Here is a 15,162-nt window from a genome sequence, read left to right on the forward strand (position 1 = left end):
CTCAAAAAACTTAACAAATGTTCATAATTTCATACAAATTTAATTTTTAATTTTGATAGTATTCTTTAGAGTGAAAATGACACGTGATCTTCTCAGAGAGATTTTTTTCCAGTGTCAGCTTTGAGTTTTTATGGAAAATAAATTGATTTGCAGACCTACAGAACTTACATCCAAGAATATGATTGTCACAGGAGACAGTTAGACTTGAAAGTAGGGTATTTTAATAAGAAAAGGAAAAAAGTGGAAAGAATGTGTAGAACATATATTATTCTAAATTTCTAGTTCAAATACGCACTTTCAGAAATACGTGATTCCAATTTAAAGAATATCAGTTTTTAAGACACTTCAACAGATCAATATTTTTAAAAATAAACAGGGATGTTGATTCATACGTGTATAAATACCTGATGAGAGGGAATAACAGTGATGTTACAGTATTCTCAGTAGTGCCCAATGAAAGGATAAATGGTGGTAGGCACATACTGAAATACGGGAAATTCCATTTAAACAGAATAAACCTTTTTATTGTAAATGTGATTGAAAAATTGAACAAGTTTCCCAGGGAGGTTGTGAGAGTCTCTATTAATGTAGAGATAGAGACTGGACATGACTGGACACTATTCTGGGTGACCTGCTTTAGTTGACCCAGCATCTCCAGAGGTGCTTTCCAACCTCAACCATTCTGTGAAAGTCTGAAGTGTTCAGATATGCTGAGCAACCAGTTGTCTCAAAATTTGACCTCCTTAAGTTCTATGAGCTAAGGAATGTAATCCAAAACCAGCTGCCATTTCTGAAACTCAAATGCCATATTTTTAGACATGCCAATATATCTTTCTCCTGTAGAAGATGCCTCTTTGTGAGCATTTCTCTGTACAACATAATACACTGCTGAGGAAAGATACTTGCGGTAACTGAGGTAGCTATTTTGGATATTAGTAACCATTTTGGCTATTGAAAGAGAACTCTTTCATTACTATCATTTATCACGGTGCAAAATTGCCTGAAATGCTCATTAACGCAATACATATGTAACTTTTAAGATACATTTGAAATTTATTTTAATGTGTAAGCATTTAGCTTAAGACATCTTGAAATTGTTGGCTAATGGATCACTGGGGGCAACTCACAGGGAAGCTTTTCCTGAGGCAAAGCTCTTGTTTTGCACTGGATGTCCACTTCATAGCTCAGAAGTTCACTTACTGCCCACTTGATGCTGACAGCACATTATGTTCTGCAGTAATAGCTTTATCTCTGTAAAGTCTTAAGTAGATTTTGAATCAGTTTCTATACTGAAGGATCCTTCTTCAGTATTGCATCTCTCTTCCTTGCCAGAGAATAGTTTTCATCTCACTTAGGACTTGACCTTTCTTAAAAAGCATTATTTTTTAGCCTGTCCTGATCTTTAAAAAAAACCCCCAAAAAATAAAAGATGGTACAGTTTAATTTATAATTAATTCAACTTTCATTACCTTATAATTAACGTTTACTCTGTTTAGAGATTAACTTCATTTATTTATTCTGAGAGAGAAATAAGAGAAGAATAATACATTTTGTTAAATGTAATGCTTTGCTTTGTTCGTAGGCACTGAATTTTTCACAGTGATTAAGAGACAGTGATTGTCAGGGTGCAGCAAGGGCCAATGGCTCCCTGAGGGCTGGCGAGCTGGGGACCACAGGAAATCTGTGTGGGGGTCAGCAGTGCAGGGCATTGCAGCCAGCGCTGGTCCCACTGCCCCCCGCCAGTCAGCAGGGCAGGCTGGGGGGCAGCTGGAGGCAGACCCAGCCCTGGGCATTGGGCACCTCCATGGGAACAGGGACAGGCCAAGGCCAGGCAGGGACATTAGCACCATGTCTGGGCAGGGCGGGGCTGTGGAGAGCTGGGAACCAGCACTGCTGTGGCGTCGCTGGGGCAGGGACTGATGGCTCCAGGCTTGGGGTCCTGGACACATGCACATGGGTGGGGGGAGGCCCAGGGGAGGCTGGGCAGTGCTGTTTAGGCCCACTAGAGCCCTCAAAGTCCTGACAGTCATTGAACAGTACTTCAGTGGTATAAGATACATAGAAAAATAATTTATGTTTGGTATACAAAACTTCAGATCTAAAGTTAGTTGGATTGTAATGCATTTACATAGTGTAATGTCAGTCACAGAATCTTGTTATGGCTGAAGGGAATGCAATTTATATGGAGTTAACAATTTATTGTTATTCCAATTGAAGTTTTAACAGTCTGGTAGTGTAAATTATCTAATATAGAAAAGCCTCAATAGTAGTAATACACTTATAAAAGTTAAGAATGGCCTTCCTAGTCGCCACTGTTTTTCTCCTGTCTTATTTTCACCCTTTTCACTCTGCCCCTGGGGTGGGGATTACAATGAATTGATAGCATCCAACGGTCTGTGTTGGGATAAGTTTGACATTCATGGTGGTGACAGGGTGTGGGGGGGCTTCCTCTTCAGTCTTGGTTCAATTGTTTCTTTTTATATGTTTTCTTAGCGTGGGCTGCTTCTTTCTCGTTGTTCTTTACTAAAATCTGAAAGTTGCACATTAGTCTCCCTCAGCCTCAGTAAGTATAAAGGGCCGTTGCTTGTTATGCAGTGACTACATAGCTCTATCAGAACTTTACTGTATGCAGTATTCTCAGACCACAACATTCCCAAAATACAAACATGTCAGGAAATAAGCACTTGACCACTACAAATTACCAAAACTAATGAAGAGATCCTCAGGCCAAAGCAAGCGTGCATGGGGTCAACACAAATCCTGTGGCCTTGTATTACTAATGGCAAAATTATACTTATTAGGCTACAGTCTTCAGAATTTCTGTATCATTCTCTGTTAATTTTGCTAGACACAGGTAGAATAAACAATGCAAAAGACGTGCTTAAGTATTAAGATTTACATTCTTTCCTATGCAATGAACATATACAGACTGATAATAAAGTAAACTGGCAAGATACCTTTTCTGCAAGCTTGTCTTTGCAATTTGCTTAGTGAATGAACAGCCTTTCTAAGAACTTCACATTATTTTGAACAAGTACTAACCTGTTTAAAAACAAAGAAAAAAATTATTAGCTCTTAAAATTATCTTCCCTATAGTGAAGATTAATACATTGGATAAATTTTTGGAGTCTTAAATTACTTTAGTAATGTTTACTAATAAGTTTGTGTCAAATAGCTCCTTGATGCCTACCACTGAATTTAGAATAGAAAATTTGAGCATTTAGCCTGCTTAGGGCAATGATTAGATACCTGACCTAGATACTCGAGAGCAGTGATACAAAGATTTTTTGATGTTAAGAGTAAATGAAAGACAATTATTACTGGTTTTATCAGTCATTATTTTTCCACGCATCTGAACTTCATTAAAAAAATAAAAAGTAGTATCAAAGTCATATCAATATGTAGTTCTGGCTTTAGCAAGTATTGTTCTATCTGGAACTCTATATTTGATTTATGCATGCTAGTTTACTTGTTTATGACACTGAACAGATATTAGGCAACTAATATGAATATCCCTCTGGCAGTAAAAGGAAAGTGTGAATTTCATTTTGTTGATAAGAAATGAGAGCACTACAATATAATGGCATGTCCACGGTGAGTGACACAAGAAACAGAATTAGAAAACAGAATCTTTAAATTTTAAACTTCTGGAAACCTCTGATTAAATGTCCATGATACATGTTCACATCGAAGTATTTTTTAAAAGGTGCATACAAGATTTTCCAATAGTTTTTAGCTTGCTGCTTGCTTTAATCCCTTCTTGTTTTTTTCAAAAAGGCAAGTTACAGCACATATATGAGAAGAAAGCGATGTATGACTATATCTATGCAAGAAATGATCATATGAAAATAATTCTTTTGTATTTCAAATCACTGCTTTCTCATTTGCAAACATTAATTTGTGTTAAAGTTGGGGTTTGTCTTTGTTTTTTTCTTAAAAGTAATAGGCCTTTCAAAAAGTATTTTCTCACTGAAGCTAAACCAACTAGAAGAACAGTATCCATATATGTGCCTATGTTGGTCACTTTCATATTGTTTTTCTATTAAACAAACATAACTTACTGGAATAAAATCTATTATTTGGATAGATATATGTAAAAGAAAAAAAAAGTGGTAGTTCTCTCTCTATGTCCTGAGTTTAGTGGAAGGGAGAGAAATCATGTTAAGGTGTTCGGCATTTCTGTATTATCAAAACATAGACGGTTGATTTTGTCTGGATAAATCAGTCTGATAAAATTAAGGTACATAGATTTACTGTATTTTCAGTATCTGCTTAAAAAAATTGCAGGTGATCGTGAGTTCATTGAGAGAAGGATCTGGAAAATCATAGAAACATGCATTTGTATGTTCTGAAGGATGACTTTATCTCCTGCATCCCTGAAAATTTCTGGTCGCTGCTTAATTGTTGCTTTCAGACTGTTCTGGTATATGTCTTACTACAGCAGTTGATTTACATTTAAAATTAATATAAAAGATAGAGAGAAAGAGAAGAAAGAAATAACAGTAGAGAGCTTGAAAAAAGAGAAAAAAAAATGCAAGTAAAAAAAACCATAAGAGAATGAAGTAAGTGCCTTCTGGTACCATAAATAAATAAAAATTAAATTCTGAATCAATTCACACAAATTGTGGACAACCTGAAAACAAAAGGAAGCAAAAAGTACATATATTAAACTTATGTCTAGACAGCTTTTGGAGTCTTTGGTATTTGGTTAAATCCAGGGATCATTGCCTGTTTGAACTGAAGTCTAGAAACTTGTTTGAACCATATTTTTACAGTCATGTATTTCTTTAAATCCACAGTTTTATTTCCTTCCTGAATAGCTTGTAACTGAAAATCAATTTGGTCAAAAGATTGTTTTACATCAGCCATTTATATTGATATTTATATTCTCAAATGTATATTTGCATTTCAGATTCCTTTCTTTTCTATTACGTACTTATAAATCAACAGAAGCAAAACTGTAATTTGAACTTAAGAGCAGGTAAAAATACTAGAATTTTATGAAGAATAAAAAGAGATTTGTGAAAGTAATAAGGCTGAAATGACGTCTAAAAAAATGTGTTAGAAGAGTCAAATAAGCTGTTATATCTACACTAACTTGAAAATTCCTTTAACAGATCCAGAATACATTCTTCTAATTAGGTTTGTAACTTTTTTAGAAAATCTTGCAGGCAGCAGATATTTTATGACAGAGAACATCAAAGAGAACAGTTAATAGTTACTTTATTAGCAACAGCCCACCCCCCCTTCTTAATGGTGTGCACTGGTCACTGCAAAATTAGTTAACTGTGGGAACGTTTTAGGTATAAGGATACTAAATAAGTCTTGACTGAAAGTCCTTGAACATCTGAAAGAAGAATGAAGGTGGAATATAGTGATTACTCTTTTTTGAAATTCTATATATAATTGTAACCACCTCTTTTCTTCTTTAATGAAATGTGCATTTTATTTTTGCTTAAGACTCTCAACACTTTTTTTCTCAATTACCCATTGCAAAAGGATAGAATAGCTTACTTCTTGCTATTAAGATACACAGGAAAAATCGCAGGCTGACCTCATTAGCACTTTACTATAGTGAGTCGCGGTTAGGGTCATGTGCATTAAGGACCTTTAGCTTTGTTTGGGAATTCTGTGGTTGGATCATGTGTGTCACAAGGACTAATAAATTCCTGCATCTTATTCATGCTGAATAAGCAAGACAGATAGTGAATATCCCTATTTGCTCTCACATTTTGAACTCAATCTGATTCTTAGGAATTAATCAGCAAAATTAATTCTAATGAAGTAGAATAGCTGCTGAACAGTAGCCTTAGATCCCATTTATTTGGTCTTATGAACAATGTGCCAGTTTTCATCTATTCTTGCACAGATGAAGTTAAAAACCTGTAAATTTACAGGATAGTTGTAAATGAGCCATACTTTACCTAGAGTCCAGTAACAAGTGGAGTACTGCAGGGTTCTGTCCTGGTACAAGTTCTGTTCAACATGTTTATCAATGAGCTTGAAGCAGTGGCAGAGTGCAATCTCATTGGACTTGCAGATGACACCAAAATGTCAGTCAACAGTCAATATAGTCGAGGACAGGGTTGCCATCCATAGGGACATAGACAAGCTGGAGGAATGGGCGAACAGGAATCTTATGAAACTCAACAAGGGCAAATGTAGAGCCCTGCACCTGGGTAGGAATAATGCCTGGCAACAGGACTGGTTAATAGCAAGGAGCTCTGCTGAAAAGGCCCTGTGGGTTGTGGTAGACAGCAAGCTGAATGTGCCCAGCGGTGTGCCCTGGCAGCAAAGAGGGCCAACATCATCCTGAGTTACAGTAACAGGAATGTAGCCAGTAGATCAAATGGAAGGATTATTGTCCTTTACTCAACACTCCTGTGACCGTGGCTGGAATAGTACCTCAAGTTTTGGGCCCCATAACAGGAAAGATGAATTCTTTGCTGGAGCAAGTTCAGTGGAGGGCCACCAAGATGGTTGGGGACTGGAGCACTTGCCCTGTGAGGAGAGGCTGAGAGAGCTGGGCTTTTTCAGCCTGGAGAAGGAGGGAAAGCTAATAGCAGCTTCCAAATGCCTGCAGGGGGGTTGTTGAAAAGACAGAGCCAATCTTTTCATGATGGAGCATGGTGTGAGGATGAGAGACAACTGACGAAATTAGAAATGAGATCTTTAGGCCAGATATAAAGAGAGACTTTTCTTCTGTGAGGAAAGTCATGCATTTGAGCAAATTGCTCAGGGAGATTGTGCAGTCTCGATCCTAGGAGGTTTTCTCCAGACCTGACTGGATAAATCCCTGAGCAACTGGTATGACCTTATGGCTGACCTTGCTTTAGGTTGTCGTGACAACAAGAGACCTCCTGAGGTTCATTTTGCCCTCAGTTATTCTATGATCCTGTGGATAAAAATTGTTCTAATCGCAGTTTTATACGAACCAAACTCACACTACAGAATGTTCACTCTTTTTTAATCTGTTTGACTCCTAATCAGCGTGGTATTACTAACCAGTGGACAAATAAATAGCATTAGAACATTTGTTTGTTCATCAGTTGTCTCCGAAATAAAAGGAAATTTAGAAAATCTTTAAAAATTTTGCCAAATACTTCTCTGTGAATCAACTTCTTTAGTTGCATTTCAGACATTTAATAGTGGGCTTTCAACTTAGCCAAGTTTTAGTGGCCATGCTTTCAGTCTGTGGAATTATAATATTTAGCTTGTAATAACAGAAGTTATAGTAATATACTTCATGTCAAAGTTTTATTTAAAAATGGCATTGAACTGGAAATAGTTTCTTTCAGTCCAGTCAATGGTTAATATCTGAAAACATGGTAATTTTGTAATTTCACATTGTCACTTTAATTTAGTGAATTAATTAATTTTCCTTAAAATCCTATCTTTTTGAATCCCGCTAAAACATAATTCTCAGTCATATCTTGTAAGAAAGAATGGCAATTAAATATTGGTAGTTAATTATGTTAATTTTATGAAAAACCCCCAATCTTAAATCATGTATTAATGCAAGTTGACTAACCATGACACTTTACCTTGTGGAACCTTGTGAAACTGGAAGAGAAAAAAAATTCTGATTTAACAGGAGACAACAGCCACAGCTGAAATCCACATGTTAATCTGGGATTGAACACGGTATGTTAACGTAGCATAGAGCTCAAGCTTCTAAAATGAGCATAAAACTCAGGTTGTCTTGTCTGAAATTAATTGATTTTAGTTAAGAAAACAACTTATTTCTAACGTGTATAGAGATTCAAATTAAGATCTGTAACAAGAATTGAATTTGTCTGATTCTGCTTTCCAACTCATATGAACTACTGTGACTACTTTTTTCAGGACTACAGTTTCTAAAACTTGTTAAATCTTAATTTAGTATTGGCACATTACTTACAACTTACATGAATAAATTTTAAATATCTTTACTGATTGGAGCGGAAAGAGACATCGTTCTAGCATTCCCCATTTTAACGGGAAGCTTTTCCTAGTCATAGTCTTCTAAAAGGGAAGAAAAAAAACCTTTTTCAATAAAGTATTTTCAATGTATTAGATACCATTTTCTGCCTTAATTTTTTTCACAGAATCACAGAATCAATAAGGTTGGAAAAGACGTGTAAGATCATCAAGTCCAACCATTAACAAAAAACCCAAAAAACAACAACAAAAAAACCAAACCACAAACAAAAAAACACACCACACACCACCAAGCCCATCAAGCCACGTCCCACAATGCCATGTCCACACGTTCCTTGAATACCTCCAGGGGAGGTGACTCCACCACCTTCCTGAGCAGTCTATTCCACTGTGTTACAACTCGCTCAGTAAAGAAATTTTTCCTAATATCCAGTCTGAATCTCCCCTGGAGCAACTTGAGGCCATTTCCTCTTGTCCTGTCACTCATCACTTGGGAGAAGAGACCAACACCCACCTCTCTGCAACCCCCTTTCAGGTAGTTGTAGAGAGCGATGAGGTCTCCCCTCAGCCTCCTCTTCTCCAGACTCAACAACCCCAGTTCCCTCAGCCGCTCCTCATAAGACTTGTGTTCCAGACCCCTCACCAGCTTCGTCGCCCTTCTCTGGACACACTCCAGCACCTCAATATCTTTCTTGTAGTGAAGGGCCCAAAACTGAACACAGGATTCGAGGTGCGGCCTCACCAGAGCCGAGTACAGGGGCACGATCACTTCCCTGCTCCTGCTGGCCACACTGTGTGTGATACAGGCCAGGATGGCGTTGGCCTTCTTGGCCACCTGGGCACACTGCTGGCTCATCTTCAGCTGGCTGTCGACCAGCACCCCTTGGTCCTTTTCTGCGGGGGAGCTTTCCAGCCACTCATCCCCAAGCCTGTAGCATTGCATGGGGTTGTTGTGGCCAAAGTGCAGGACCCAGCACTTGGCCTTGTTGAACTTCATCCAACTGGCCTGGGCCCATCGATCCAGCCTGTCCAGATCCCTCTGCATTTTTCTGGTGAATGCTTCTGCAGAATGGGCAAAGGTATTCATTATTTCCCTAGATTATTTTATTTCCTCAGGGATTACTTGTAAAAAGTTATTCCATTAGATTAATTTAAATGAGAACTTCAACTGTGAGTTTTCTGGGGTAAATTTCCTTTGCTATCATGTTTACAACAGGAACCCTGTGTGTACTTGTAGCATATTGCATATGCAAAGTGTGTGCATCTAGCTCAGATTCATAATCTATTTTTGGAGTTTTGTCTCAGGCAAATGTCAAAGCTCTTGCATCTTCCCTTTACTAGAAATGATCCTGCAATCAGGAGCAATCTCCACTCCTATGTATAAATAGAAAGGCTTATGGGTCTTCCATATGTTTGCATTATCCAAAGTTTTAGCAGTTACAACACTTATGAGTAGTGATTCATTCAGACTAGTTTTCTGAACTGTATTGCTCTGTAGATCATCAGCTTGATCTCCTTCCACTTCTATATAGTTGCAAATTTTTATGTGTAAATACTACTTCAAATCTTTCCTCACCTAGGCACTCTAATTTGACACATGAAAGGTCCTCAGTTTTACTGATTTTAATCTGTTCTCCATCCACAGGGACTCACTTAGAGAAATGGTTGTCCAGTCTAGTAGGTGTCAGACTGCTTTAGTCTTGGCTGGTCAGGTTCCCTTTCTTTATGAAGCCATACCCCGAGCAACAATTACTCGTTCTTGTCTCCACATCCTTATTGCTTCCTCCCATGGTGCAGCCTGGCAGTTCCTCAAGCCTCAAATTTTCTCAGTTGCTGATTGTGAATTCAGAGTGATGACCTACCTCTGAGTTGACTGAAAATTGCTGGTTTAAACTTTATCCAAAAAGCAGAAATCAGTCTTCCTTTCTTCCTTCTTGTACCATTTTTCATTGTGAGTTTGCCTTTTTTAAAGTATTTTTTTAACCAGAATATTAAGGGAAAATAATTGGGGGGGATGGGGGTGTGTATCATATAGGAAATTACAATTTTTAAAATAGTCTCTTTGAGAAACTGAAATGTCAGATTTGACTGCAGATGGCTGAAGTGAAGACTATGTTACATTGCCCATACAACATAGTGTTTCAATGGTCTAAACCTGTTTTCATAGAACACTAAGACACGAAAGTTCATGCTTTTACAGATTACAAATGATATTTAAGCAAACATGAATGCATCTATTCTATGCAGTATCTGATACTTACCACATTGTTTATAGATAACATTAATTTTGTCTTAAAATCTTCCATGTAAATCACACCACGCTGTTTATCTTTAAACTGATCTTTTGCATGAGTTCTTTTTTGCAGTGTAAGTGGATGTGGAAGCCTAACAAGTTAGGTGTTTTGCTTGAAAGTAGCCTCTATATCAAAGTACTACAGTACTTTTCAATGCATAAGCTTTGAAGCTTTAAGTAAGCATAACTTTTCTTGCTTTTTTCTTTTGAGATTAACTTTCTCTTAACTTGTTTTCATTTAAAGTGCTGTGCCTCTTTAAAGAACTAGGGCATAACATGCCATTTGACTGAAATTCTAAATATAATTTTGCTTTGAGTTTGATATTGGGAGCAGGTGACTGCCTGTTCTTGTACATTTGCTTGCATGATAAAGATGCATCCACATAGATTTTGCTTTAATAGTAGTGGTTATGTAACATGTAGTAAGTTTTCTTTGTTTTAATCAACATTGTCCTGTTCCAAAATATCTCTTGACCATGCACTTGTATTTTCTGTGTTTTAATCTTGATACCAGCCCGTCAAAATTTATTGTATCCTGAATCATAACTAGTCTAGTCCTTTGATATTTTTCCTTGTTGTGACAATTTTCTTCTTATATTCTGAAATAAAGAATAAAACATGTCTAGGTCTATTTTAGTTACTTATACAGCTGTCATCATAGGACAGTAAGTAGTTTTTGGTTCAGTCTCTGACACATAAACCTGGTGTTTTACCTGGTGCTTTTAAGGTTGTTTAGTTTTGCAGGGGGAACCACCACTTTTAGAAGTGCTGTACTGCAGAACAGATATTAAGACATTAAATATAAGATAGCAAAAATAATATGTACCACAGCAGCCTTATTAGTTGTCTATGTAATGCTTAAGTATTCTGTTATGGTAGTATTTTTTTAATAGTATAGCCAAATAAAACATTTTCAGCCTAAAATTTCTGCAGTAAACAAAAGAGACTATATTAGCAAGATGGGGTATTTTTGACATTAGGATCTGTTCCATTTATTTATACAGTACATTTGATGATTCTGTCAAGAGATTTAACATACCTCATGCATCAAAGGTGCTATATACTGCTCAGTTCCTCTGGGAGTCTTATTCCCATTTTCTAGTGTATAGGTTCTTGTAACAGTGCAAAAATTGTGGTTTGTTTCCATCCTATCATCACCCACTACACTTAAAGGACAAGTCTCAAAGGCTGTGTGGAGACAGTGTGGAGGAGAAGTGTGGAAGATTATTGTTTGAATGACTGCTCAAGAGTCCCTTAATCATTATTATGGAACAAAAAAGCCATGTTTTAAAGATACTAGTATAACATAGTACAGTTCATGCTATATCAACTTTGTTTATGCTAGTTTGTTACTATGAATTTTATTATGCATTACCCAGTCATTTATTCGTTCCAGTCAAGATGGGGTTGCTACTGTGTTAGATGTTCTAAATGCCCAGAGGTGAGAGACTTGGCTTCCAAACATTTGCAGCCATATCTGGGGAATTGGAAAGGATGAGAAGGTTAATAAAATATTAAAAAGTCCCATGAGTTGTATATTTTAGCTACTAGACAGGCTAGAAGTGTCAATATTTTCACAAGCAGTGCATTGACAATTTTTAACTCATCAAGCATTTTGTAGGTGGGTTTTTTGAGTAAAAGAGTCTGGCCTATTACAGGAATCAGACAGCAAAAAGAGAATTATAGATGCAGCCTTTGTCCAATATCAAGAATAGATAATTATGCTTAGATATTTTGTTTAAATGTGTACCTTTTACTATCCGTCTACCCTTGGCCTTGTATCAAGTCTAAATGAGCTTTTAGAGCCCTGTTAACCTTTGATGAAAAGAATCAAATGTATGAATGTATTTGGCAGCCTTATGAGCAGTTGGAGTACAGAAGCTTCGCCTACTACCTAGGTTACTATATAATGCTGCTGTTTCACTCCTCGATAGGGTGGTTATCACTTTTCTACATGTGAGGTCCCTTTTAATGATACAGCTGTATATTTTGCTCTAGCCATGCTGATTGCAGGACTGAATTTGCAGGGGTGGAAATTATGTGCTGTCATTCTGACTAGTACAAAAGTTTATACTATAATTTTTCGAGGACATTTCAAACTATATGTGTAATATCACTATAATTACAAAATGTTAACTAGCATTAAAAAATGTTCTGATTACTTCAAATTTTTAAATAAAGCATATCGACTTTCCTCTTTTCATGTCAGTTGTCTTTACTATGTTAAACAGATGGAAATTTAATCTCTTAGGTTGATCAGGAAAACACAATTCAAAAGAAAAAGTTAGCATCCAGTGCTACTGTGTGTCCCACAGGTTCTTCCACTTTGATCAAAACTGCCTCCACTCGTGAGTTAGAGGAGCGTATTGCGGCCGCTACAGGTGCTATTACTGTTGCTAGCACATCTGCTGATGTTGCTGTATCCAGTGCAGTGACCACCTATAGACAACCTTCTGAAGAGCAGCAACTGCAAGCTATGAATATAAGAAAATCAATTCTGGAGTTGGCCACTTCCAAGGAAGCACTCTCCCTCCATCAAGCAAATTTACAAAGCACAAGAAGACGACCAAGAAATGCTGAGCAGATAGAAAGAACTAAAGAACTTGCAGTTGTTACTCATAGAGGTATTGGATATTATTTTACTTGTGCCCATGTAGTTACAGAAAAATATTTTATATAAATTAAAAGGTCAGGTATCCATTCAGGAAATGTAATTGAACCAAATGGGAAACAGTTTAAATCTGCCTAAAACTGAGTTCTAGTGGGGCAGACAGATGGAAAAATTAAATTAATATTGTCACAGTAATTTAAATTAATTTGTTTTATAAAAAGACAAAAGGGAAAGATAAGGAATTGTCTTTTGATGCCACTTATATCATTGTATTTCACTATCAAGCCTAGTTTAAGTGAGATCTGATGAAAGTTTAAAGAATTGAGATTAAAATATTAATCTATTCTGCATATGTGTTTAGACAAAATCTAGTATAGCATAAAAATTTACTTTATAAATAGCTGCTTTGTTCTAAACTAATCAGTGATGCAGTTGTAATTATCTCCCTTCTGCTTAAATCTTCAGCAAAATTTTGGCTTTTTAAAATATCTGTACATTTTTATTCTATCAAACATGAAATCAATGAATGAAGCAGAGTTTAGAACAGTAGAGAATTCAGTGGCAAGTATTAAAGTAGTAAAGCTAAAGGTTTGGTATGTTCCTATATTCAGAAGATTTAATCCACATGCTAAAGTACCAATAATAAACAACATTTGGAGTATAAACAAAGCATTATTTATTGTGTTAAAAGATAAAGATGATATTTGGAATATGAGGCTGAGAAACAACAATGCTGGAATGTCTTAATTTAACCAGCATAGACATTCAGAAACAAATTGAATGTGGTATGATTTTAAACACACACAAGCTCAGGGAAGGAACAGCTTAATTTTGCAGGTTAATGTTGTTGGAATCTGTTTATTATATATTTTTAATTTTTATTGTGTTCTAATCCATTGTTTCATGTTAATCTATTATGCATGAAGAATTTATAAACACAAATATTTGCAGGAGGAACATCTTTTATAGCACAAGCAATTTGTAGAAGTCTCATTATATCATTGATATTTTGTAAAGAAAACTTTAGATTGGAATCTGTTGTCCTCCTGGATCAGATAGTCACCTAGTGTAATTTATTGTAGCTTCATTTACTAACACCTATTGAAACAACAGAGCTGCAGTTCTACAGAACCTTAAAACATGTAATTTAAGTAGGATAACTGAAAAACAAGCACTGTATTTGGTTTGCATATGAAACAGAAATCATTAAACAGCTGTTTATGTTTCATTTGTATTAATTTCAGTACAAATCTGATGTATTTTCGTGGTTATCAACTGGTATAACTTATTTACTAGAGTTTGGTTTTTACTGGTTGTGTGACTATGCATTCGCTTCAAAACATCTCAGGTCATGTAAAAAAAAACAGGCTTATTTTCAGTTATGAGGGAGTATCTGATGGCCTGTAATAATCTCTTCTAATTTAAAGATGTGAGTGTACTAATTTGGCAGTTAAATTTGGCAGTAATTGTGATATAAATACAGTTTCTTCCATCCCCTGTTTGTAATCATTACATTACAATGTCCTTTCCACTGTTTTCTCACTGTCCTTTTCTTCTCTTACCTGTCTTTTGATATAAGATATAGGTAAGGTGCATACTTCCCAATTACTTCATGATATTAAAGTGCTAAACCTTATAATATGAAAAAGAAAGGAAAAAGTTAGTGACCAAGATACTGCTAAAATAATGTTACGGTGCTTATTTGTCACATATTAAAGTAGTAGGTACTGAAAGGTACAACAGCCCCCACACAGATGAAATCAGTCTTGTATAGACCTTACTGGAGAAGAAAGCCTATACCTAGTTCTATGTGCAGTTTATTCCCTCATGACACATATAAAGTCTTGATTTTGCTGGCATTCTTTATACAAAATCTTTTAAATATTTTTTTACTGTATCATACCCACAGAACAATACACGTATGTATGCTGTTAGAGGGGGTATTCATATACCGAGTAAAAAAATTACCATTTTTGCTTGGCAAACACCAATATTTGATAGTGTACTTACAATAGCTGTGAAAACATGTCAAATTGACCCTCATTAAATAACCTGTAATGGTCTTCCATAAAATATTCCTCATTACAAGGACACAGACATATTTTGAAGGAATGTTTGTGAATGTGAGACTATTGTTAATTGACTTGAAGAAATTTTCATTATGGGGAGATAATCCACAGGTGTTTCTATGGAGTTTCCCATAGGTTTCTACTGAAGTATTTTAGCCTCTCTTTGACAATGAAATACGCACAAAAGTGTAAAAATTACTTGTCTTGCCCTGCATATTAAATTACTATGGAACTATATATAAGAGCTACTGAAGAAGTTTATGTAAATT

General features: G+C 36.1%; 1 protein-coding gene across 3 annotated transcripts in view; it reads left to right on the plus strand.

Annotated features, from left to right (window-relative positions):
- CSMD3 (CUB and Sushi multiple domains 3) overlaps positions 1 to 15,162 on the plus strand; it is a 731,455-nt gene that overhangs the window by 268,298 nt on the left and 447,995 nt on the right. Inside the window, exon 7 of one of the 3 annotated variants that reach the window (XM_059815714.1) lies at positions 12,529 to 12,837. The exons of the other annotated variants lie outside the window; for them this stretch is intronic. Coding sequence (XP_059671697.1) covers positions 12,529 to 12,837 — 309 coding nt within the window. The remainder of the gene's footprint in view (positions 1 to 12,528; positions 12,838 to 15,162) is intronic. 3 annotated transcript variants of the gene reach the window in all.

The sequence above is a fragment of the Gavia stellata genome, chromosome 3, assembly GCF_030936135.1.
Source record: "Gavia stellata isolate bGavSte3 chromosome 3, bGavSte3.hap2, whole genome shotgun sequence".
Taxonomy (NCBI): Eukaryota; Metazoa; Chordata; class Aves; order Gaviiformes; family Gaviidae; genus Gavia; species Gavia stellata.